The 25,425-nt window shown below is 42.8% G+C and overlaps 1 protein-coding gene across 2 annotated transcripts in view; it reads left to right on the top strand.

Annotated features, from left to right (window-relative positions):
- Positions 1-4,559: 4,559 nt before the first annotated feature.
- Positions 4,560-25,425, top strand: part of LOC119055814 (suppressor of cytokine signaling 2-like) — a 104,766-nt gene continuing 83,900 nt past the window's right edge. For both annotated transcript variants that reach the window (XM_037154090.2, XM_053666443.1), the window contains exon 1: positions 4,560-5,942. In XM_037154090.2, the coding sequence (XP_037009985.1) occupies positions 4,910-5,452 (543 nt within the window). In that variant the 5' untranslated portion in view covers positions 4,560-4,909 and the 3' untranslated portion in view covers positions 5,453-5,942. The remainder of the gene's footprint in view (positions 5,943-25,425) is intronic.

Below are 25,425 nucleotides of genomic sequence, written 5' to 3'. Positions count from 1 at the left end.
GGTCAGGTTGTTTACACAGTGCCCAGATGAAGGGAGCGATAAAAAAAAATGTACAAAATTCCTCCCTCAACCAGAACAGTATCCTGGCTGTCAGCTGTTAAGGGGAGGGTTCTATCATTGACAACTTAATGACTTTGAGATATTTCAAAAGTGCTTCTTCAAGTGCTTTCAAGTGCCTTAGAAACAAGGCACAGTTGATGGAGAGTCAGTCTCCCCTTTCTTCTTAATCCTTAGTCATTAACGGTTCAATTCAAGGACTAAACAGGTTTCAGGAGTTTTTAAATCCCAGTTATCAATGATCTTTGATGTTGGATCACTTCTTTTTGTGCTTTATTTCCTAAGAAAATTGCTGTTGAGGGTCCCAGACAGGCTATGCTCTCTCGAATGCTGATGGCAAGCCCAAACGGAAGGGGCTGGTCATCACTCCTCATCTGCCTTTTTGTATCCTCACTTGCTATCAAAGTCAAACTTCCTGGTCTAAAATTTCCTGGCTCCTTCCTCATCCTATACGAAGGACTAGAACATATGTTTGCTTCCTCAAGTCTCCTGGGTACCTCAACTCTTTTTAAAGAACTGTTGGAAAGAACAGATGCTACATTGTGAACTTTATACAGGAAGTACCTAGTGGCCTAGCCCTAGTGATTTCCTCCTCAATCAACAGTGGGAAGAGAGATATATGTATGGGCCAACCTTCTCTGCTCATTGCTTACTCAATGTGCATTAAAATCACTGTGGTCTCCCCAGTCCAGCTTTGACCTTCCTATCCATTTAGGAGGAAAAAGACTCTGACCAATACTAAGTATTAGCGATTAGTACAGGCAAGTATTTGTGTTGTGTACCTGCCTTATTTGGGGAAAAATTTTGAGATTTATGAGGCTGTTTCAAAGAAGATTTTAAAGAAACATTCTCTAAGTGCTTCTGTTACTCTAAATATTTAATCTAATCATGCTGATCCTTTGTTTAGAACCTGTTAGTAGCTTCTCCATTGTATTTATAATTAAATTTAAGCTTCGAGCCAATGGCCCCCACCATCCTAACAATCTGGGTTTTTTTTCCTAACAACTTTGAGGAAATATTAATGTACAACAACCTGCACATATTTAAAATATACCACTTGAATTAATGAATAAAGAGCATATCCATCTTTAAAGTTTTGTTATGCCCCTTTCGGAGTCCGTATCTCCTTTCACACTCATGCTCAGGCAACCATTGATTTGCTTTCTGTCACTATGTATTAATTTACAATTTTAAGAATTTAATGTAAATATATGTACTTCTTTCCTGCCTTATCAGACAGGGAATAATGACTTTGAAATTCACCCATGCCGTTGTATATATCAATAGTGTGTTCCCTTTTACTGTTTTTTGTTAAATTATCTTTTATATAATATTTCAGTTTATGGATATACCATTAATTGTTTATCCATTCACCCGTTGATAGACATTTGGATGGTTTCCAGTTTTTTGGTTATTACAAAATTTAATTAAAAGATTTTCATAAAAAGGGAACCCGAAAGTAAATTACTACTGAAAATGTGGAGTAGATATTATTTGCCATAAACAGAAGCTTACCACAGAAATGAACTCGAAACTGATAAAGGAGTTGTATGAGTTTAAGTCACTGCAGCTTCCAACCTTGGGGTATAAACCGTGGTGAGGAACTGTCTCCCTGCAGGCATCAGATGGGCCTCTTGTCTCCATCCCAGCCTACGGGTCATGGTAAGACAATGAAAAGTTACACTCTATGGTGTCCAGTTAAAAGCAGTAAGTCTGGCGGATGAGACGAGAGAACTTGGCACTGTAATGTTGACAGAGGCTATTCAGTTATTTTATCATTGAGTGAAAAAATTAAATGATCAGTGACCCCCTCCTGGGGTCATTGGGGGCGTAATGGGGATAAAATAAATGTGGTTTCTGGGTTTCATCAGCTTATTTATGTTCTAAAGAGTAGAGACTGACAACAAGATGAGCCTTATGGTGTGATAGCACTACGTTAGCTCATTTTCTGCCAGTCTGAGAGAATACAGCAGGGTCCTTACTGTGGCCACAGGAATCACCCATATTTAAATGATATCCCAAAACATAATTAGGAGTCAGACAGGTAAGCAGGATGAGAAATGGGTGATGAAACAGGAGCAGGTTCTAGGGAGAGACACTGATAAGCCAGAACACAGTCTGGTCAACTTCTAATCTCATCTCAGCATGATGAGGCATGGCCAAGAGTTCTAGATCAATGCCGTGGATAATCCATGCCAGTCTTGGTTTCTAATGCTCTTCATCACATCACTAATTTCTCCCTGCCCAGCTGGTAACTAAGGTGATGGGTATGCTGGTAGACTAGTAGTCTACAATGATTCTGGGAAGAAATTATATTTGACTTATGCCTTGTCTATGTTCATTGGTTTACTTTATACAGCTAATACAAGTTAGTCTGTATGAAATGAACCTGGTCCTTCCAAAGTCAACTAAGCCAATCACAACCAACTTCTGACTTAATTGAAGCCAGTGGGGTGGGGATGAAACAAAGGAAGAAAAAGCTTAGAATATCATCATAGGTCCAACAAGTTTGAGGGATCAAAGCTATGAAGGTGAAGTACAGTTAATGGGAAGAAATCTGGGGACTCTGGTGTGTTCTACCCAATGTCTATCCCTTCCTTCTCCCTAACAAAACTAAACAGAGAAGGTTTGTTAACATTGTAATAAGCAGAGAGCAGAGTATTCAGGGGTCCTCAGAGCTTGGACTTCAGAGGATAGTGACCACACCCCTAACCTGGAGATGGATTTAACTGAACTAAGTCAATCACAGAGCCTAATGCCACTTGCCAATGACCGGTTTAGGCATGAGGATGTGACACAATTCTGGCCACAGAGACAATAGAGGAAGTGTGCTGGGCTAGCTCTGGCAAAGTTTTTCTTTCTCTTAGAGAGGGTCCCACAGAAGAGTTGGTTTCTTCTTCTGGATGCTTTTGTTTTTGTGTATGACAACGGAACTGCTGTGACCACCTCATGACCACAGAGAATAGGAGATGAGACTGCAGGCCTACCAGACCAAGGCCTACCAGACCAGGGGGTTGGCAGAGCACAGAGTTGAAAGGATCTAGACCCTTAATGACTTCCCCAACTCTCAGAATCACTCATCTCTGGAGCTGCCCACTTTGGAAGTACTCAGTTTTCTCATGTCTTAAGCCACTTTGAGTTTGGGTTTCTTAGGCAAGAGGCATCCTAACTAAAGATTCAATTCATTCAATTCATTCATTCATTTAACACCTACTCCAGTGGTGGTGACTCTATACTGGGTCAGACACTATACTAAGAGATATAGACAAAAATTTTAAAAATGAAGTTGGATATGGTTATGTATCTGGTTTTGCTCAATGAAATGTGAGCAATGGCACATGTTACTTTTGGGGAGGAACTTTAAAAACCAGTCTGGGATTTGTCATGCTTCCTTTTCTCTGTCATGAAGCTGAGTAATTAGATGTTGAGAAAGCACTTCCTTCCATTCACCTGCCTCTCCAGTGACCGGGTTGAGCAAAATCCTACCCCTTCTTTCCCACATTCTATGTGTAGTGAGATAAAGAAAAATGCTGTTTTAAACCATCATGAATTTGGGGTTGTTTATCATCCGGCAAAGTCTGCCCTAGATGACAAGAATGGAGACTGCTTAGCCCAGAGCCTGGTGTTCAGTGCACGGAAGCCTATCTGCTGCAGATGTCGGGATTGTTGTTTTGCTACCGAGGGGCGCTCGCCTAGAGTAATGAATTAATGAGGCCAGCACATATCTAGAAATGTATTCAGACTGTGACTATTTAAAACCCAGTCATTTATAGGCTTATTAAGTAAAGAGGGTATCAGTTAACTACAGAATGCACGTTTGTACTCAAGAGTTCAGCCTTCTAGACCTAAGCATCTTAAAATCCCAAATAAACAAGATATCTTTAAACAATGGTCAACATCAAGTTTTGCTTTTAATATTATAAAATTAATTGTAGCAGAATCAACTAGAAATCTTCTTTACAAAGAGAAAGAGACCTGAGAGAAAATGGGTAGAATACTGAAAATATAATGTTATTAAGACTATTCACAACAATACAGTGTCCAGTTCAGGAGAACCCCGTAGTACTGAGCCTCGCCACCATGTCTGCGGCGGGGCACGGTGCCCCCTCCCGGAGGGACCCTGGTCATTCGAGATTGTCCCGGGAAGAGGAACCAGGATGGCTGGAGTTTCGAAGCTGTCCCTCGAAAGCCCTCGGCAGAGATAGGAAGGTGTTCCGTCAAGAGGAGGGTCTTGTTAGCTGTCTTAAAATGCTTAAAGAGGAGCCCACTTCCTCTGAGTGCTTGCGGAAGGTCAAACGAGGCTCAAAGGTGGCGCGCCAGGGACACTGAGCTCAGCGCAACACGGAAAGGAGTGAGAGGGAGTGGCCAGCGCGGCGCCAGGCGGCGCCCGGACCCCTGCCCGGCGCGGGGGGCGGGAGTGGGCCCGGGACCGCCTCCGGCCCGGGATGCGGCAACTCGGCAACTCGGAAACTCGCGCACCTCCGCGCAGTCGGCTGCGGACTCCTGAGCGGGCAGGTGGCTCCGGCCCCGGGAGACCCAAGCAGCACTCAGGTGTGAAACCGGGCAAACTGTGGGCGACGGAGTCCGCGGGGGCCTTCGCCACGCGTGCACCGGGACCCGAGGAGGAGAGCCGGACGCTCCGGACCCCCGTCCTCTCCACCACCATTTTGGAGACTCCGCTCGGACGCGCTCGGTGGTCCCACCGACTTCCAGGACGGACGCGTGCCGCTCTCTCACCGCCAACTAGGCGGCAACCCGTGTTTGCCGCGGTGACCCTTTGCCTGTGACTCTACGGAGCCTGGAGCCCCCCGAGAATGCCGCGGAACGGACGCGGAACCCGCAGGGCAGCGCGATGTCCGCGCAGGAGCTGTCCTCGCGGGAGCTGTCCCCGCAGGCCGTGTGTTTGGCGAAGGCCTGGGAGGAGCTCAACCAGACAGGTTGGTACTGGGGAAGTATGACTGTTAGTGAAGCCAAGGAGAAATTAAAAGAGGCACCCGAAGGAACTTTCTTGATCAGAGATAGTTCGCATTCGGACTTCCTACTAACTATATCTGTGAAAACATTAGCTGGACCAACTAATCTGCGGATCGAGTATCAGAATGGGAAATTCAGGCTGGACTCTATCTTGTGTGTCAAGTCCCAGCTTCATCAGTTTGACAGTGTGGTCCAACTGATCGACTACTACGTTCGTATGTGCAGGGAGAAGTGGGCCAACCGCGCAGCCCACCCGAGCGGCGGCCTCCACCTGTACCTGACCAAACCGCTGTACACGGCCGCGCCGCCTCTGCAGCACCTCTGCAGGCTCACCATCAACAGGCGCACCCGTGCCGTCTGGGCGCTGCCTCTGCCGACGAGACTAAAGGGTTACTTGGAAGAATACAAATTCCACATATAAGTGTTTCTTTTTTTCTAACCGTGCCTCACGTAGACTACCTCCAACGGCAGCTATGTGAAAGAGCCAAAACCTGCCCCGGGTAACCACGCGGCGTTCCAAGAACACCTGAGTCAGTCTAACGCAAATGTGTGACGGAGGTGACCAGATAAGGTGCCCAAGGTATTTCACCTAAGGCTTTTCTTCCTAAAACTATGAACAGCTGAGCCTTTGAAGTTAAAGGTTAAACGTCTCAAGGAAGGCTAAAGGGCTGAAGTGACATTTTCATCGGAATGCCCAACCTTTTGAAGGTTCTTTATTTTTTTTTAGTTTTGCGTTTGGTTGAAGGTCCAAGCTCCAGCAGTAAAGGACTCCATGGAGGAGTACTGAAGAAGGGGAAGGAAACTGATGTAGGCTTTACTTCAGTGTTACGTGCCTGGTGCTCCGAGCCTATTCGGCCACATTATATTTTGTATTCTGATGTCCCTAGGAGTTTTGATGATCAGATGTGCTTGTGAGTATTTATCTTCATTTTATGCAATTAACCAAATCAATCAAAAAAGTGACCATTAAATCCCGTATTTATCTATTTACTACATGTATGAACTCTCTCATGTGAATGAGTGCCATAGTAATCCATTTTAAGGGCAACTTACTTCAGAAATATTTCAAACTGGTGCAAACGAAAAAGATTGTCTTTTCCTTTAAGACTAAAGATAAGAATGTCATGCTATACCAGTGCAACCCAGGTCCTGTTAAATAACACCATGTAAATATAGACATTTTACCCTTTGAAGTAGCTGTGTCCCAACCTGTTGCCATAGATTTTTTTGGAAATGGCTTAAAAATTTCCAAGTTGTCCTTGAATGTCTAACTGAACATCAGCAGTTGTCTCAAATTCTAAAAACTTTGACTTAATTTTCTTCCAGATATCTAGGGAAAAACTTGCCTGTTTTTCAAAGTGTTTATTTACTGCTGGTACTATTTGATTAGAATGTATTAAGTTAAAAAAAAACAAACCCCAAACAAACCAGACTTCAAAAAAATGAAAAAGATATTTGACATAATAATTATATCTGCACAACAATGTAAGGGGCTGATCTTGAGATAGTGAGCTATCATTTAAAGTGTTTCAAGAGGCCCTGGCCAGTGTGCCTCAGTTGGAGCATTGTCCTGTATACTGAAAGATTGGGTTTGGGTCCGTTCCTGGTCAGGTAGCCTATGAGAGGCAACCAATCAATGTTTCTCTCTCACACTCACAGTATTGTTCGTCTTTCTTTCTCTTCCCCCTTCCTCAGTCTCTAAAAAAGCAATGAGAAAATGTTCTTGAGTGAGGATAAAATATTATATATATATATATATAGTGTTTCAAAAAGAGGGTGAACAACCTGTGTGTATACAGAATTCATTCGGCACTTATTGAGGATCTACTGAATGCCACATGGTCAGCCAGATAGAGATTAATATGTGATTGCTGATCACAGGGCATTTAATGAAAATCTAGGATGTATAAACAATAGGTACAAAGATAATTATTTGGTGTGGTAATTGAAATTGTAGAGTTTGTGTAAAGTTTTACAGAGATAAATTCTGTTTTGAAAATCAGGAAATACCGTATGGAAGTTACATTTTACTGGGTCTAGAATGATTGTTTGGTGTTTGTACTGCAGAGGAGTAAAATATCAATGTGGGGGAACTCAGTGATTTTTAGTCTCCCAAAATTTACACCATCCAATAAAGGCAAGACTAACACAATGGTGATCTAATGGGATAAGACACATATAAAATGTGTGCATGAACTAAAGGGACCCTCCAACTTTTTTAAAGCAAGTAAGTAAAGGAGCAGTCTGCCTTGTGTGAATGGAGAATTTGCCATTCTCCATTCACAGCTTCTCAAACACTTCAGGTGGCATGTAAAATCCTTCAGGAGCAGGGAGAACTTCTGGACACATCTGGTGCTAGGACTTTACTGTGAGGCTTGTGTCCCTCCAGATTTGCTTAGAAATGGAACTGCAAAAGATGGACGAGTTTTGGGAAAGGGACATGTTTTATTTTGCTCTTCCAAAGGGATATGGAAGACTGAAGTAGCCAGAAGGAATAAGAAGCAGGAGGATGAGTAATTGTCCCTATAACCAGAATTATAGGGAATCCCTGTAACCAACCAGCCCTATAACCAATTTCTGAGAAAAAAGAGCAGCACACCACTAAAACTGATGATTCCCTTCTTTAGCATCAATCTCAAATCAATCCCAAATGGGTTAAGACCTGATCATTTTAAGACCTGTAGTACTTGATGGTAAGGAATAGCAACAGTGTGATAAACTGAGAAGCTGTGGTAAGGCAGTCCTGGGTTCAAGCCTGCAGCCTTCTGCTTCCCAGATCTATGGCCTTGGGTGAGTTACTTAACCTCTCTGAACTCCGATGGCTTCATTTGCAAAGGCAATAAAATATAGATCACGCAGGGTAGCTGTGAGGATTACACAGGATGATGCAGTATCCGTATTCAGGTGCTTGCACAGTACAAGCCTTGTAGCAGGCACTCATAAATTATAACCATCAGTATTATTTTACTCTTAGGAGAAATACAAGCAAAGAAAAAAAAGAAGTTAGGCATTAGTTTGGCTTTGTTGGACTTTGGCTTCAAAAATCAATTCAACAAACTTGAGCACTTATCTTGTGTATGGCACTGATTTAGTGGTAGGGATGCAGTGGGCAACAGTAAAATCCCTTCTTCCTTCACAGAGATAAAATCCAGAGGGAAAACATAGACAATTAAGCAAACAGTAAGCAAACAAATAACAGGATGCTTTTACATACACGTTAGAGCTATGAAGAAATTTAAAAAAGAAAATGGGCTACAGTGTGCTGATGCCATGCACGAGAACTCTGGCTGGACTTGTGGCATGTGGGGAAAGATGTGAAGTCCTACAGTGTGACATGAAGTGCACGCCGAGTGTGTGCCAGATTGACCCCATGATTTTATGTCCTGCGGTTATGTACTTACAGTGTCTTAATGAAGTCAGGTCCCAGACAAATTGACTCCATCATTTCAAAGGGATTTATTTTAGGACCCCCACACTTCTTTTGGTCTTGGACAAGTTGGATTGCTCTTTTACAAAGTGTTTTGGCAGCACTTTCAACTCATGTGTATTTTTAGTACTGAGTTTATATGTAAGAAAAATGTGGATGGAAGGGCTAGATGAATAATGGGAGAGGAAGATAAAATTGCAAACTGTTTTTCACAAGTGTTGGTTTAGTAGCAATGACATAGAAAGTATTGGGTGATTTATAGGCTATGTGAGGCTTAAAAACAAACATAATCAAAATACCAAATTGCTGGTATTTTGACACTTGTGAGAGTGTCAATGATGAAAGAACTTGAGCTGACAAAGACAGTAGTAGGAAGGGCCAGAGTTGGGAGTCAGGGGGAGACAGAGACAGACATTGATGCAAAAAGGCAAGCTTTTGGGAGAATGCTCTTTTTGAACTTAATCACCAAAAACGTTTTCTGGAAGAGCTTGGAAGGACTGTCCTTCCTTGGCCCAGATGAACAATATAGCCTCTGAGTAAAGAGAGAAATCATGGTCTTTCTTTGAAATTCTAACTTGATCCTAAAAATGCACACTTTGATTTTTTTAAAATGGCAAGAGGAATTTTCAACAACCAAAGTAGCTGATAAACATGATTGTAAAAACACTTACAGGACTCATTAAAGAAGAGAGTGAGCCTTTAGTAATAGCCCTGTCTCATGAAGTGCAATCTGTTAATGGCATACACTGTATACATGAATGGCTTTAACACATTTTATGTCATCATTCTGAAACCTACACTTGGGAATATCTCCAAGATCCTGTTCAGAGTCTTCTCTGTTACCCATAGCTGAGCTTCTGATTCAAGCTAGTTTCTCATTTATTTCTTCTATAAACTCTTAAGTTTTAAATCTACCTTATAGTTTTAGTTTATGACTTTTTTTTTTCTCTGAAATGTCAACTTCTCAGTTTCCATCTTGGCTTCCTTCTACCCTTCAAGGTTTACCTCCAAGGTCTCTTTTTTATTGAACTCCTTCTTAAGCAGAATTACCTATACCCCGATAGGGTTTCCCATTGTATTTAATATACATCTCTATGATCCTTTTGTTTATCACCATCATGTCTACCATTTATTGTGTGCCCAGAGGCACTGTGTTAAACATATTACACAAATTCCTTTATTTAATACTTGCAACGGCCTGATGAAATAGGTATTATTCCAATTAACTGAGGAGGTTAAGAAATTGCTCCATTTCATCCAGCTGATAGGACATGGCATCAAAGTGTGAACTTAGTCATCTACAGGACTTCTCATACCACCCCATTTACTTTTGCTGGCATTGCAGTTCATTTGTTTTCTGTCTGCTTCCCTCCCCAGATAAGAAGTATGTGTAAATCCTGCCTCAGTAGGAAGGACAGGTGAATTTCCAAACTGGTGAGGAGTTTTTTCCATTGCTTCTGCCCTCATTTCCAATGGCTTTTCCATACCAATGGCCTCTTTTGGCTCATGCTTCAGACTTTCCTAAAATCTTTCAAACAAGCAGCATGTGGCCTCAGCTTTCCCCACACACACTAAGTGGCTTCAGGTCCAGCACCAGCAGCAGCTAGCTTTGGTTTGTAGCTTGCCTTGCCTGGGTACCTCCAAATTCAGCAAAGGTAACAGCCATATGCAGATTGCTTTTAGCTATGCTGGGAGGGCCCAGAGTCAGCACACAGGTGGACAGTTTCAGATCATGTCAAAATACCACTTACCAACCTCTACAAGTGACACAGTAAAGGGGTGGACTCAGTGGGCATCGGAGACCAGCTAAAGTATATCCTGCTCTGTAGGATTTACTACAGAGGGTGGTTGCAGCCTCTCCTTGCAGTTGATCAGCCTGGGGGTAAATTCCTCCCATTGACATGCTAAAGCAATCAAGGCTCAACTATAACATGTGGGTGGGTGTACACAGTCTACACAGGGACAGGGTCTACCTGTAGTGCCCAGCTTGAGTGATCAGGGAGACTATACTGCTGGACCTCACAGAATACCTACTACATAAGCCCACTCTACCAAGATCTACTTAGTACAGGAGAACAACACAGGGAGGCTGCCACAATGAGGAGACAAAGAACCGTGTCTCAAATGAAAGAGCAAAACAAAAGGCCAGAAATAGAACTAAACAAAGTGGAGACAAGCAATCAAGTAAATGCAGAATTCAAAACACTGGTTATAAGGATGCTCAATAAACTTAGGGAGAACTTCAACAGCATAAAAAAAGAACATGGAAACCATAAAAAAAAACCAGTCAGAAATAATGAATACAATAACCAAAATGAAGAATTTACAGGGAACCAACAGAGTAAATGAAGCTAAGAATCAAATCAGAGTTTTGTAATATAAGGAATCCAAAAATACCCAATCAGAAAAGCAAAAAAAAAAAAAAAATCCAATGAGTAAGGATAATGTAAGGAGCCCCTGGGATAATGTCAAGCACACCAATGTTAGCATCATGGTAGTGCCAGAAGGAGAAGAGAGAGAGCAAGGAATAGAAAACTTATTTGAAAAAATGACAGAAAACTTCTCTAACTTGGTATAGAAAATAGACATACAAGTCCAGGCAGCACAAAGAGTCCTATACAAGGTGGACCCAAAGTGGCCCTAACCAAGATACATCATAATTAAAATGCAAAAGTTAAAGACAAAGAGAGAATCATAAAATCAGCAAGAGATAAGCAGTTAGTTATCTATAAGGGAGCTCTCATAAAACTGTCAGCTGATTTCTTAACAGAAACATTGCAGGCTAGAAGGGGAATGGCAAGAAATATTTGAAGTGATGAAAAGCAAGGACCTACAACTAAATTACTTTACCCAGCAAAGCATATATTTAGAATGGAAGGACATATAAAGTGCTCCTCAGACAAGAAAAAAACTAAAGGAAGTTCATCACCACCAAACTAGTATTGCACAAAATGTTAAAGGGTCTTCTTTAAGAAGAAAAAATAAACCAGAAACAGAGACAGACTCATAGATGGAGAACAGATGACAGATAGTGAGGTTGGGGGATGTTAAAGGGTGGAGGGATTGAGCAAAAAGGAAAAATGACTCATGGACATGGACAACAGCGAGGTGACTGCCGGGGGGGGGGGAGGGGTGTATAAGAGGACTAAATGGTAATGAAAAAATGCAATAAGTATTATACAAAAAGATAAAAAATGTGAGCAATAAAATGGTAATAAAAACCTATCTATCAACAATTGTATCTAAGAAGACAAAATAAAGGAGAACAAAAACAGACTCGTAGTACAGAGAACATTTTATGGTTGCCAGATTGTGGGGGGGGATGAACGGGTGGGTGAAATGGGTGAAGAAATTAACAAGTACAAATTGGTTGTTCCAGAATAGTCATGGGGATGTAAAGTACAGCATAGTGAATATAGTCAATAATACTCCAATAACTTGAGCTGGGTACAAGATTTAGTAGGAAGATCACGTTAATTATATAATGGCTACTCACTGGGCTGTATACCTGTAACTAACAATACTGCATGTCATCTGCAAGTGAAAAATAAAAAAGTGATTTAAATTTAAAAAATAAAAAAACCCAATTAATCTATTCACCAGCCCAGTAAAATTATTTTACACCCAAACTTTGCATAAGCCATGGGATTAAGCCATGATTTGACCAGCGGCAGGGCTGTATTTGCATTCCCAGTGCCTGACCCCTAACTGATTTTTTTTTAATTGAATGAAAAAAGAAAAGCTCATTAACTGAAGAGGGACTTCAAATTAGTAGAAATAAAAAGTAAAAAAATTTGATAGCCCAATACCACATGGGAATGGGAAAATGTTAGGTGGATTTTGAATCTTTTCTACTTAATTTTCAAATTCTACTTGATTTATAATTTATGTTTGTTTATAGTTGTCTTTATGCCAAGACTGGTTTCTTTCCATCTGCATGTGCAAATGTAACAAATTAAATAGTTATTAGTGTTGTGGTTATCTATGGTATTTCCAGAGATCTTTAGTGTAATCGTAAAAATAAACACTGAATTTTTTCTAAAAATTCTTCCATACAGAGAATTGGACGGGGGTCTCAGAGAAACTTGATACACGGAGGCTTGTCTTTTCTCCTCTCTGTTTTGATTTCATAGGGTGGCAGTGCTCTGGAGAGCACTGGGAGTCTGGTTATCAGCACGCTTTCTAGAGAGTAGAGTGTGCAGGGAAATGAGGGCTTGTGAAGAGGTCTGTGAGGAGGACGGAGAATGGCACTGATCACTTGCACCGGGCCCGAGTTAGTGTTAGGAGCCCACTGGCTTTGTGGAGTGATTCACAGGGTGGTGGATGCTTTCTTCTGCAGGAGAACTGGCTCAGAGTCCCAGAAAAAGTGAATCAAGTTTCAGGCTAGTCCTCCTCCATCCATGAGTGCCAAACAGCAGTCCTCCATTGGTGTAGCTTTATCCTGTGTTTAAATAGCTGTCAATGAGTTTGCTGTTAATTGAGCTGAATGCATTTCTGACCAATACAGTGTCTATCTAATCAATCAAAGAGGAGAATCACATTTGAATTTGTTCTCTTTACTAGTCCTGACTGAGGTTCATCTAGGGGTTAAACAATCACTTTTTGGTTCCTTCTTTTTTTAAAAAATAAAGTCTACTTCCCTAAGAAATTGATTAAAAATACTTACTTCTAATACTCCCCCCAAAAGAAATAGGAACAGGGGCAAATAAGATTTTCAATACTTGAAATTTTGGCAAATGTGTCCATTTTGGACCATGGATGAAATTAGTTAAGGCCTCTGGTCAATATCAGAGGCCCCTCCTGCCCCTCCTGACGTGGCTGTCACAAAAATGGGAGGGGCGGCCACATGAGGAAGTTTAACAGTATGGGAATTTTGACTGCTTAATGGGGGCTTTGTGAAAACACCTTTTCCTGAATTACATTTAAAGCCAGAAACTGCCTGATCCCTGGGGAATGAAGGTGCTTTGTGTCATAAGAGTCTCTCAGTATGTCTGATATGTTCATCTGGCACAGGCTGCATTTCCCTGGGAAACACTGTGATGTTCCCAAGTAGGAAAACTGGGTGTTGAGAGCCATAATAAATGGAGTGGAGTTTTGCTGTATTAGCCTGTGTGATGTCTTGCTCTCCAAACAGCCCCACAAACTCTCAGTGGTATTTTGCTCCCACTGTGTTGCTATGTCTCGGTCAGAACCTGGCAGCTGTTTTGGGGCCCAGTCCTGTCAGAGCTGTCCTCAGAGTCCAAACTGTGTGTGTTGAGCAGCCTGGGTACTTCACACACCCATTCCTCAGCATAGTTGGCCTCTGACCCACAGTTTGGTGCCTCCTGGAATATAGTAGGTCATCCTTTGCTATTTAGTAGTTGGGCCTCATCCTACCTGGAAGAGGCACGTACTCAGGCTGTTCCAGGAAGGTGCTGTATTTAAAAAATACCAAGAAAAGACCAAGGAACAAGAAGCTCCAACTCAGATAAACACGTTTGAGATAAGCACCTGAAGCACATTCTTCGGAACGCCCTCAGCACAGGAGGAACCTTTGCCCTCTGAGGTTGATTTTGAGTTTGAAAATCTGACAAAAGACATTTAGAGATGAGTCTGGTAATCAAGCTGTGTGATTTGGTTTTTGTAAAGAGCCATCCAAAAAAGGGAAATAAATGAACATACAAACAAGATCAACTCTGGTCTTACCCAGTCTTTTAAGACACTTTCAAAAGGGGAGAATTAATCTACGTAAAGAATGAAGCACTGGGGAGCAAGTGCTTATGGGAAACTTAGAGGCCACACATTCTGAGATATGAAGTTGTGCTGTGTTCCTTAAATAATCAGCTTCAACTCTGTGCATTGGCTTTCAAACTCTCAGCTGCATCAGAATCACATTTGGGGTTTGGAAACGCACAGAATCCTGGGCTCCACCCCACAAGATTCTGATTCATTGAGGGCTAGGGTAGTGGGATTTGATAATTTGCATGTCTAACAATTTCCCAGGTGATAGGCCAGGGCTACTGCCTTAGTCAAACCTTGTACTTCCATCCCATCATGCCAGCTAACTGCTTGGCTGCCAGTCCTGCCTTTTTTTTTTTTTATAAAGCAGTATGATTCAGTCACGTGCACCCTGATTTGCAATTATCCCAGCCTCTCACAGTTTATGATTGTGTGTGGTTCATAATGGGTACCGGATCTGACACAGTACATCAACAGGATCACCAAGTTAGAGACTAGGCTAGAAAGAGAGGATTGCTGTTGGACACTTACAGGAGGTGGGGTGGGCAGGATGTGGAGGCATAATTGCCATAGCAATTATTACAATTACAGCAGATGACAGTCACCCATTCTGAACCTTGTCACTGAGCTCCTGAATGGATTTCTTTTGGTTTCAGCATTTAATATTTTCTTTTTTGTAACTTTTGGAAGGTGCCACCACTTCTCTAGCCACAAGTTTGTCATCTTTTCTGTTTGTGTGGCCAGGTGCTCTGGCTAGCTCTTTCCTACCACTTTAGTTTTGTCTCCTCCCTGCTCACCTACATAACAGGTAACGCTCTGGTGTGCATTCAAGCTTCCTACTCAAGATTCCAGGTGACCTTTCAATTCATTCCCCACTTACTCCAGGTAATCTTTCAATTCATTCCCCACTTCACTTTGACCAGAAAAGAAATTTCCCAATAATGCCAGAGTGCCAGCTGGCTCTTAGTTTTTAGCCACATATGAGGATCTTATTTGCCCCTTTGGTAAACCCTTAGTTATTCAGACTTGTACTGTTCTGTATTTTCTTTAGAAAAATCATGGCAACACTCAGGGGAAAGCCAGGGACCTCAAGGAGACAGCTGCCTTTCTCACAGAGCATGGCCACCTCACCTCTATTCTAACCTTACCAGGTGCCCTTTGTCACGCAGGTCACATCATCAGTCAGAGGGCTAGGGACTCTTCTGGAGATGCAAAGGCACAGAAGCACATCCTTAGAGAGTCATGCAGAGAATGCGTGGAGATTTCTAATTTTTTTTGCCTCCTTCCCCCTGGTCCTTCCCAAGGAGAGCCATGGAGGCAGTCGCTGGGTCACAGATAACCCCTCAGAGCCCCTGCCTGGTAGGGAGACACCCAGCACCAGGAAATGATGCACGTTCGACAGAAATTCATAAGCACAAAATGGGGGGAAAAGATCCTGCCTGTCCATTTCTTTCCCATTATCTTTTTAGGTCATGGAAGTTCAGAAGCAGGACTCCTGTATCTTGTTTTGAGGATACCATGTGTGTGTTTCGTGCTCTACAGAACATTAAACAACCACGGGATTTATAAATATTTGCATTCCATAACTGTCCTTGGGCAGTATCTGCTGAGTTGAGTCATCCTGGGGCCACCTTCCCCCTGGCCCCTGTGAGGGGCCCCTGAGGTTAACAGGTGTCAGTTCCTCCACTGGGGGCTAATGCACTGTCCTTCAGTCTGGTCATACCTGTCCTTCAACAGTACTTCACAGGGCCTGCCCGCCGGCCCGCCTGCAGTGTCAGCAACCCGAAGGGTCGCCAGCCTGAGAGATGCCTGATGAATAAGGCTCGTGATTCCCCACTGCCGGCCTGTGTGTTCTTCCTGAGCCTCTCTTTTCTTCTCTTCTTTCTTTCACTGCTCAAACCATATCCTCTGGGGTGGGGAGTGTCCTGACTTGTATGCTGATTAGACAAAAAAATACTGATTGTGGCATCTTAATAGGGTTGTATGTCAGTTTGATGGGACAACTTGGGAACCATAAAGGCACAGGGAAATGGGGGTATTTGAGACTAAGCATCATGACTGGCCTTGATTTTTTTTTTCCTTCACAAAGAAAACAAAGCTAGCCAAAGCTCTCCTATGTCATGAGAGGATGGGAGGGTGTTTCTTCAGAAAGTATCCTCTCATTCTGGTTTTGACATTGATTAGTGGATTTGGCTTCAGAAAATTCCAGATGGACGATGTTGGATGACTTTCCGGGGTTAGGAAGTAGATTTTCTTAGCCATATTGAGAGTAAATCCTGGGGCGTCTGATGAGGAAGTGTGACCTGAGAGAGGCACTGGGTGTCCACATTCCAGGTCGGTGCCTCCTCCAACACGGCCCTTCGTAGGAATGTGCACATACGCTGGCGCCTCACGGCGAGCTATGGGTGCTGACGAGTGGGCCTGGATCTCAGGGCCTGCCTCAGTGTGCAAGCTATGTGCGGGCCTCGTCCATTCACTGTGCTTTATTCTGACTTGAGTCTGACTCTCAGTGTCCTCCCGACTAGCCAGTGTGGCGGGAGAGCTAACCTCAGTCACTAGCGAGACCCTACCTTTCTTGGGTAACATGGGAGGCTAAAGCCATGCCCAGTCACCAATTCATCCTTATTGCTCTTGACATCACCGTTGTCTGGGCCTTAAGTTCTATGAAAGTCTTGTGGTTTCTCTGCTTTTGTGTCCCACCCATGATATGGGAGCTTTGCCCAGGTTGGGAACCCTTGCTCAGGGCTGACCTCCTCAGCTGTACCAGGCAGCCCTCCTCTCCAAGTCCTGCCACCTCTGTGGGTGGCACCGAAGGCTGGTCCTTCATAGCCCTCTGACTTTTCCCCTTCCCAGACTCAGTATGTCTCCCTTCTCTTGCCTCGTGTTCAAGGTCATTCCTCTGTCTGTACCCTCTTTCTCCCTCAGGATACCTCTAGCACCATGTCCCCAGAGAGTTTCAACTTTTATAAGACAGGAGGAGCCCTTGTCTTCAAAGGGCTTCTATTTACTTCTGCTCTCTTAGCCAAGGACATACTAAGGATGAGGGAAGGGCCTTGGAAAGTGGGCAGAAGGCAAAACTGTGGTAAACTGAATTGGGTCTGAGATAATACTGAAAACGGGTATCGCAGCCAGGGAAGTGGGCATTGCTTTTAACTGTGGTTATACTCTCGAGAAGACAGAACAAGTGAAACATGTCATCCTGAGGGTGGAGACGAGTGAAAAGATGCAGAACCACCATGTCAGGCAGGGAGGTACTGTGAGCACTGAATGCTTAGCAGACTTTCTCTAGGTCCCTGATGCACGCAGAGTACAAAACAGGAATGAGAAGGATGTGGAGGTGCTGTGATTTTTCTTTGAGAGAGGTCATTATAAAGGGCATTTTGGGTAATTGTTAAATGGTAAATTAAGAATCTAAAAAAAATTGTGCAATGACTTGTCCTCACAGGTTCATAAATAATAGCTCATATTTTGTAAAATGTGTACTACTTGCCAGGAACCCCCTAAGCAGCATCACCCCTAGTTCGCAGATAGGGAAACAGGCTCCAGCTGCACCAGGCAGCTGGAATGGGATGGGCCTAGAGTGGAACCTCAGCAAGCCCAGTGCTCACTGGCCCGCCTTTGAGATGAAATGGGTTGGAGACTCTGGTTGGTCAAGTCTGAGTCTACACCCACTTCTGCATCTGGCAGAGGGATCCATGCGCACAGGCAGGGGGTGGTAGATTCTGGAAGAAAATCAGGGCTCTGATACCCGAAGAAAGGTAGTGAAACAATGGGTACCCCACAGAACCCCATGTCATAAAATGGGTTTTAGAAAAGGAGGTGCTTGCTACTTTGGGTGTAGTAGGGGCCCGCCTGGAGCCCCATTCCTGCACTCCTGACCCCAAAGAGACCCTTTTAGCATCTCCTGGGAGCTCTTAGGCACTGAGGAATGCATTTGAAACCACTGGTCTTAAAGAAGCATAAAATATCATTGAGCAACAAAACAGATGTTACCACATTCACGCAGTGAACTTTGTACACTTAACTAATAAGGGAGTTCCTTAGGTCTCATTTAGAAACCATTATTGGTTTTGTATCAAACAATTTTAATAAGCTTGGTTATCTGGCCATCCTAGCCCAAGCCAACAAAGTAACACAGGTCATTTTGTGGCCCCTGGAAAATAATGTCACCTTTTGTTGCTCAACTCTCTCACCTCCAGTCAGCGGAGACAGAAAGATTGGAACATAAATCTTGGTCATGTAGCTCTGGAACCTGCGAACCTCCTTCCATGAGTCAAGCACAGATGATTTTGCAGTTACAGAGCCAGTGTTCCCAGGACAATTTTCATTCCACTTTCAGCTGTAATGGTTTGCAAGATTGGCAAGTATGTTCACTTGGTGTTGCTATGCAGCTTGGATATTGTATTCGACAGTAATAAGCTGGGTGGGGAAGGGCCTGCTAACTTGTGGTTTGCAGATGGGTTGGGCAGACAGTGTATTTCTCCTTCATGCTCGCTGGCTCAGTCTCACTCATCTGTGCTTCAGGGAAAGTTACGGGACTGCCCAGCGTGAACTTGCCCCTCTTTGTGTTAATGCACCCAAGTGTGGGCTGCCTCTCTCTGCCTGTTTCTTATTCACAGAGGTGCACTTTTTCTTCTAATCTCGTGTTCAGTGCTGAGGTGGATTCAACAAGCAAAAGTATTCTTGAGAGACGAGTGGCTTTTAAATAGTAGAAAGAGCCAAAAACATTCTCATACTTTCTCAGAGAGACCTAGCGGACCCCCTTGTGAGGGTCAAGGTTGAAAGCTGGGTTTGGGCTTGACTGATCTGGATGCTGACCCTGACTCCATGCTTGCTACCCTGTGGCCTGGACAATTTTGTTTCCTTCAGCTATAAAATGGGGCCCTGCAGCCCGGGGCGCCTGTGTCGTTCCAGTGAGATGATATGTGCGAAGTCTCAGCTGTGGGTCAGATATCCAGGCAGTAGAGTGCTGGGCAAATGTTAACCCCCATGGGTATTGTTGTTAGTGCAGTTGTCATGGTGATTAGCAACATCCTGTAGCTACACAGGTAACTCAAGTAGTGAGAATGTTCCCTCTTTGAACAACACCCATGAGTTTTGCCAGTAATTTTTATTTTCTCATCCTTGGAGTTTGACAACCCCGGGCTTAAATAGCCATTTTACTGCTTATTAACTGTAACTTAGGAAGAGTTGCTGAGTCTCAGCTTCCTCCAAGTAAAATCCCAGCTAATTCACAGTTGCTTTGTGGATAACAGGACACAGAGGAGGCTGGTTCTGATGATACATAGTAATATAACTGATAACTATTATTAAATGAATTTGAATTTCCATTAGTTAGTTCTGACTTAGTCTTGAACAATATGCTCACAGAATTCTCTCACCTGCTTCTAGTTTCCTCAGGGACCTGGTATGCTCCCAAGCTTGTCATTGGAAACTGTCATTGCTAGTTGAGAACTCTGAACACTGGTAATGCTAATTATTTTGATTTGGGAAACAGGATTTGAGTTTTGAGTTTTTAGAAATATAATTTTCGCCATTGGCTCTTTAGTTTCTGACATGCTAATGTTTACTTATTTTTAAAAGTTTTATTTATTGATTTTTTTTTGAGAGAGAAAGAGGGGAGGGGGAGAGAGAGGGGAAGAGAGCGAGGGAAACACCAATTTGTTCCCCTTATTTATGCACTCATTGGTTCATTTTTGTATGTGCCCTGACCCAGGATCAAACCCACAACTTTGTCATATCAGGTGACATGCTAACCAACTGAGCTACCTGACCAGGCCCGATACACTTTAGAATCAAGTAAATCTGCCTTTGAGCCACAGCTCTGTTCTTATTTCCTAACTGCATTTGTGGTTTTGTCTCAATAGCAAAATCTCACTAAATTTCAGCTCTCCCATCTGAAAAAAGGGCTAATACAAATATCTTTCTCACAGTGGTGTTTGTTTGTTTTAATATATTGTATTGATTATGCTATTACAGTTGTCCCATTTCCCCCCCTTCATTCCCCTCCATCTTGCACACCCTGTCCTGCCCACATTCCTCTCCTTTAGTTCATGTCCACGTGTCATAAGTTCTTTAGCTTCTACATTTTCCATACTATTCTTGCCCTCCCCCTACCTGTTTTCTGCCTGCCATCTATGCCACTTATTCTCTGCACCTTTTTCCCCTCTTTCCTCCTCCCACTCCCCTATTGCTAACCTTTCATGTGATCTCCATTTCTGTGGTTCTGTTCCTGTTCTAGTTGTTTGCTGTTTGTTTTTGTTTTTGTTTTAGGTGTGGTTGTTAATTGTGAGTTTGCTGTCATTTTACTATACATGTTTTTGATCTTCTTTTTATTAGATAAGTCCCATCTCCCTATTTCTTGCTGCTTTTAAGATTCTCTCCCTCATTTTAATCTTGGCTAATGTAATTATGATGTGTTTTGGTGTGTTCCTCCTTGGGTCCACCTTCTTGGGGACTCTCTGAGCTTCCTGGATTTCCTGGAAGTCTACTTCCTTTGCCAGATTTGGGAAGTTCTCCTTTATTATTTGTTCAAATAACTTTTCTGCTCGTTGCTCTTCCTGTTCCCCTTCTGGTACCCCTATAATTCAGATGTTGGAACGTTTAAAGATGTCCTGGAGGTTCCTAAGCCTCTCTTCATTGTTTGAATTCTTGTTTCTTCATTCTTTTGCTTTTGGTTGTTTCTTTTTTCCTCTTGGTCCACTCCATTGATTTGAGTCCCAGTTTCCTTCTCATCACTATTGGTTCCCTGTACACTTTTTCTTCATTTCACTTAGCATAGCCTTCATTTTTTCATGTAATTTGTGACCAAAGTGAACCAATTCTGTGAGCATCCCGATCACCAGTGTTTTGAACTGTGAGTCTGATAGGTTGGGTATCTCTTCATTACTAAGTTGTATTATTTCTGGAAATTTGGTCTTTTCTTTTGTTTGGGCCATGTTTTTTGTCTTGACTCAGGTGTTAAGTAGTAAGGGGCGGAGCCTTAAGTGTTCATCAGGGCGGGGCAACCATGTCACTGTATTATGACACTATATGTGGGAGGGGTCGAGAGGGAACAATGGTGATCCCTCTTGACACCTCTTCTCTTCCGGCTTTCAGTCACTTCCCCTGCTTTCCTCAAGCATGCTGGGCCCTTCTGGTGCTGATTCCCAGGTGGATGGGCTTGTGTACATTCTAGGACCCTGTGGGTCTCTCCAGTGAACTCTCCTGTGAGGCTGGGAGTCTCTTCCAACACCTCACCCCCCACAAGTGTTTTCGATTGGTGATATGGGGCTTGCTTTCCCCGTGCTGGGACCCTGGGTTGGAGTTCTGTCTTTCTCCCCAGTTTCGCCTTGTTTGTATGCAAATGTGGGACTGCTGCCTGGTCAGCCAGATGCCTTGTGTACCACGCCCTGCTTCACAATTGCCTCCTTGCTTGGTCTGCCAGCCTCCATCTCTATGCCCAGAGTCTGCCCGCTACCATCTTGCATGCCCGGGGTCCATCAGCTGCTGCCTTGAGTGCCCAGGGTCTACAAGCCACTGCTTTTTTTGCTGCAACCCCTCTCCTCCCAGCCAAGTGACTCCGCCCCTCCTACCGGTCTGGATGAATGTCTCTATTTTAACTCCTTGGTTGTCGAACTTCCATACAGTTCAATTTTCTTGTCAGCTCTGGTTGTTATTTTGGTTGTAAATTGTTGCCCTTATTTTGGTTGTGCGAGGAGGCACAGTGTGTCTACGTACACCTTCATCTTAGCTGGAAGTCAATATCTCCCTCAAAGTGGTGTTGTGATGACTGAAAGTATAATATATGTTAAATGCTCAGCACAAAGTGCGCAATTTGATTGTTCTTGTTGTTGTGCAAACTTAACTTTAATGAAAATTATAAAAGAAAAGTGATAGCAAAGAAAAAAAAAAACCCTAAACACTGTACCAAGTAAATTTTAATGCCTCTATTTAGGATGATAAACAAATGGTCTCTCATTCTCCATCAGTGACTCTAGACCAAGCTGTCTGGTCTCAGATCCAGTGACAATAGTTAGTATATAAGAACATTTGCATTAGTTTATGGTACTTGCTTTATGATTGAACTCAGACTCTGGGGGGAAAAGCAGCACAATAATTACATTCAATCTGAAGCCTCATCAGGGTGGGCTAAAGGCCCTAAATGTCACTGGGGAGCATCAGAAACAGCACAACAATAATTCATTCAATGATGGAGCCTTTTTTGTGCAAGTGGTACCCATACTGAGGTCGGTGGCCTGAGGAACTTTGCTTAGTTGCTAGGCAATAAGGGATCTGCTATTCCATAGCCCATCAATACCAACGTGAAGCATTAAGCAAACCACACTCCTGGTTCCACTTATGAGATGGCCACATGGAAATGCTGGGTAACAAAGAGCATTATGTAATGTGGAAAAAGTGAAAGCTGGCACTGCATGGCGAGGCTTCATCTTTGAAGGAGGAGCGAATCAGTGGGGATCATCTGCTGGTTGTGGTTTTTGCTGCAATAGAAGAGGTTGGGGAAGCAGGCTCCGCAGTCCCAAGCCAAGTCTGCCCCACAAGGTGCAGCGAAACTTTAGGAACCTTTCAGCTACTGTGACCCAAAGTACATAGATAATTCTCTTTCAAAAGTGTAGTTTTAAAGACTGAATAACTCTGACTCTGAATTCACCAGTTTATCATAATGTTCCTGGCAACCATCATGTGTAGCTGTAATTACCCCCTATCTAGCTCAGTAATGCATTTCACTTTATTTACAGACAGTTAGAGTCCCAAGGCAGACATCAACATAGCAATGCTGTGGAGGACTCTACAGCACGAAGGTACCTGCCCTAGAATTTACGTTGTCCTCTACTTAGGAAAGAAGTTAACATTGCATTGGACCCCCAACCTGTTCATTTAGTCAGCAGTATTAATTGCCCTTTTACTAGCTGTAAGAGAGTTGGTGTGAAAGTCAATAAGCTAGTGTTTTCATAAGATTCCCTTAAATATGTTCATATTTATTAAATCAGAAATAACAGACTAGATTTAACTGGAAGTAGAATTTTCAACTGGACAGTCTATGTAATTAAAGTATTACATGTCTCAGTACAAGACCCCATGAGTATTGACTGAAATCAGAGAGCAGAGGTAACTGGCCACAAGGAACATCAAAAGAGGCTAATGAGATAGAAACATGGGACACTAGGAAAGGGGGAAGGAGAGGTGCAGAAGCACTGGAAGATTTTGAGCTCTTTTGTGACCTTAGACAGAAGGCTGGGAAAACAAACACAAGAGTATACAAGACACTGAGGGAGGCAGCTGTAGCTGAAGACCAAATATATCTGAAGAATAGATTTCAGTCATCTGGATGATCAAATATATACATTTAAATAAATCATAATATTATAGTATTATAGGAATACAGTGGGGATAAATATTCCTCTTATCCTAATGGACAAATATAATGGATATTTTAAAAAAAAGAAATAGTAAGGAGTATGTGAATTATTGTGGATGGGTTGATTGGTCATAATTAGTCACTGCTCACCCATAGCCTCAGTCCTCACAGCTGTTTTGCCACAGAGTGACCTTTGGTGATATCTTTTTTCTACCCTCCTGGTTTTTACATGTGACTTGAGTTAGGGAACTGGGCTGCACATCCAGGCCATTGCATTCGTCAGAGATGTTAATTGAGATATTCATGGACAGATTCCAATTGCTGTTGCTGGAACCTAACCATGAGGGTAAGAGGAAGGCACCTACAGGAATTACAGCGGTGGGGCTTCTGAGCTGCTGCCAGATTCCCTGGCCAGGTAATTTAGTGATGTCATTAAACTCTGACCCCTGGACCACACAGGCATCTGCCAGGTTGGGCTCCAGCTGTCCTCTCTGCTTCACGTGGGTCTGGACAGACAACCTAGCAGGACCTCAGAACAGCCTGTTCTGAAAATTGGTTTTGCTCATGTCAGAGATGTCTTTGCTGATGGCTGGAAATTGCTCAAGGAGAAAAGCACGTCTAGTCAAAACAGGGGAGAAAGGACCCAAAAGGGTTATGAATCATCAGGAAGGTCATGTGAACACACAAAGAATTTTTCAAAGGATGTGATCCATCCTCGCATGATGGACTCATGGACATTTCTGCTACTCTGGGTTATGGATTCTCTTTCTAGAACAGGCTGGGAGCATTAAGAGAGAACCAAATCAAATGACTCATGGAACCACCCTTATTTTCACAAATTTTTATTGAGAATTTTCTCTGTTTCAGAAACAGGGCCAAGTATTATGCGCTAGATGGGAAGCTGTGAATAAAACAGATGCGGCTCTTGCTCTTTTGAAACATGGGGTGGCTCACAACCAGAGCACTGCAGACAGAAGCAGGCGGACACGTGCAGTGTGATGTGTGCGGATAGAAAGGGATAGACTTAAGGAATGCAAGGATGGTTTAATAGTGGTGGATGTATTATATCATTAACCGTAGTCATAGGTCAAAGGAGAAAAGCCATTTGACTCTTTTTGTCCTGACACCAAAAATCCATTTGCTAGACTTCAGTGTCCAATAAAAACTGTTACTGGTCATTGCGGCTTGCCGTAAGAAAAATAATTTTATAGTGCTATAATTTCAGAACAGATATATCCTTTTTATAAAAGTGATACAAATACGAAATATCTGAAATAAGCTTACCAAAACACATATGATATATATTGTATATATACATGTATAAGATATACAAAGAAAACCTTGAAACTCTACTTCTGAAAAGAAAACCTGAGTAAATAGGATTTACTGTTTACTATTATTGCTATTAAATACAGCTTGGGTATTTAGTATCGTGGAGATATTAACCCCCCCCCCCCAGCTGACCAATGAAAAGTGACCTAACCACAGTAACGTTCGCCCTCCATCTTTGCCCTCCCACTCCCCCTTCCTGGCCCCCTCCCTTCACTTCACCCTCTCGATCTCGCCTTCACTTTCTTCTTTGGAACTTGACCAGCTGGTTTGAAAATCCATATGAAAAAAATAAAGTAAATAAAATAAAAATTAAATTTAAAGGGCTAACTCTGAAAATCCTAAAAAATAAGAGTTCTAATGACTGGACTACCTCATACAGAAATTAAAATTTAAAGCTAGAGCAATTAAACAGTTTTATTCTGGCATAGAGAGAAAAAACAATAAATGACAGAGTCTAGAAATAAGCTTATATTTGACTGGACTCATACGGGTGTTTAGTATGTGATAAAAGAAGACTTTTCAAACCAAAGAGGAGAACACAGTTTCAAATAAATGGTTC

The sequence above is a fragment of the Artibeus jamaicensis genome, unplaced genomic scaffold (genome assembly GCF_021234435.1).
Source record: "Artibeus jamaicensis isolate MK-2021 breed Jamaican fruit bat unplaced genomic scaffold, CSHL_Jam_final contig_456, whole genome shotgun sequence".
In the NCBI taxonomy this organism is placed as follows: Eukaryota; Metazoa; Chordata; class Mammalia; order Chiroptera; family Phyllostomidae; genus Artibeus; species Artibeus jamaicensis.
Note: the sequence above shows the minus strand (reverse complement) of the source record. Positions and strands in the feature narration are given on the sequence as shown.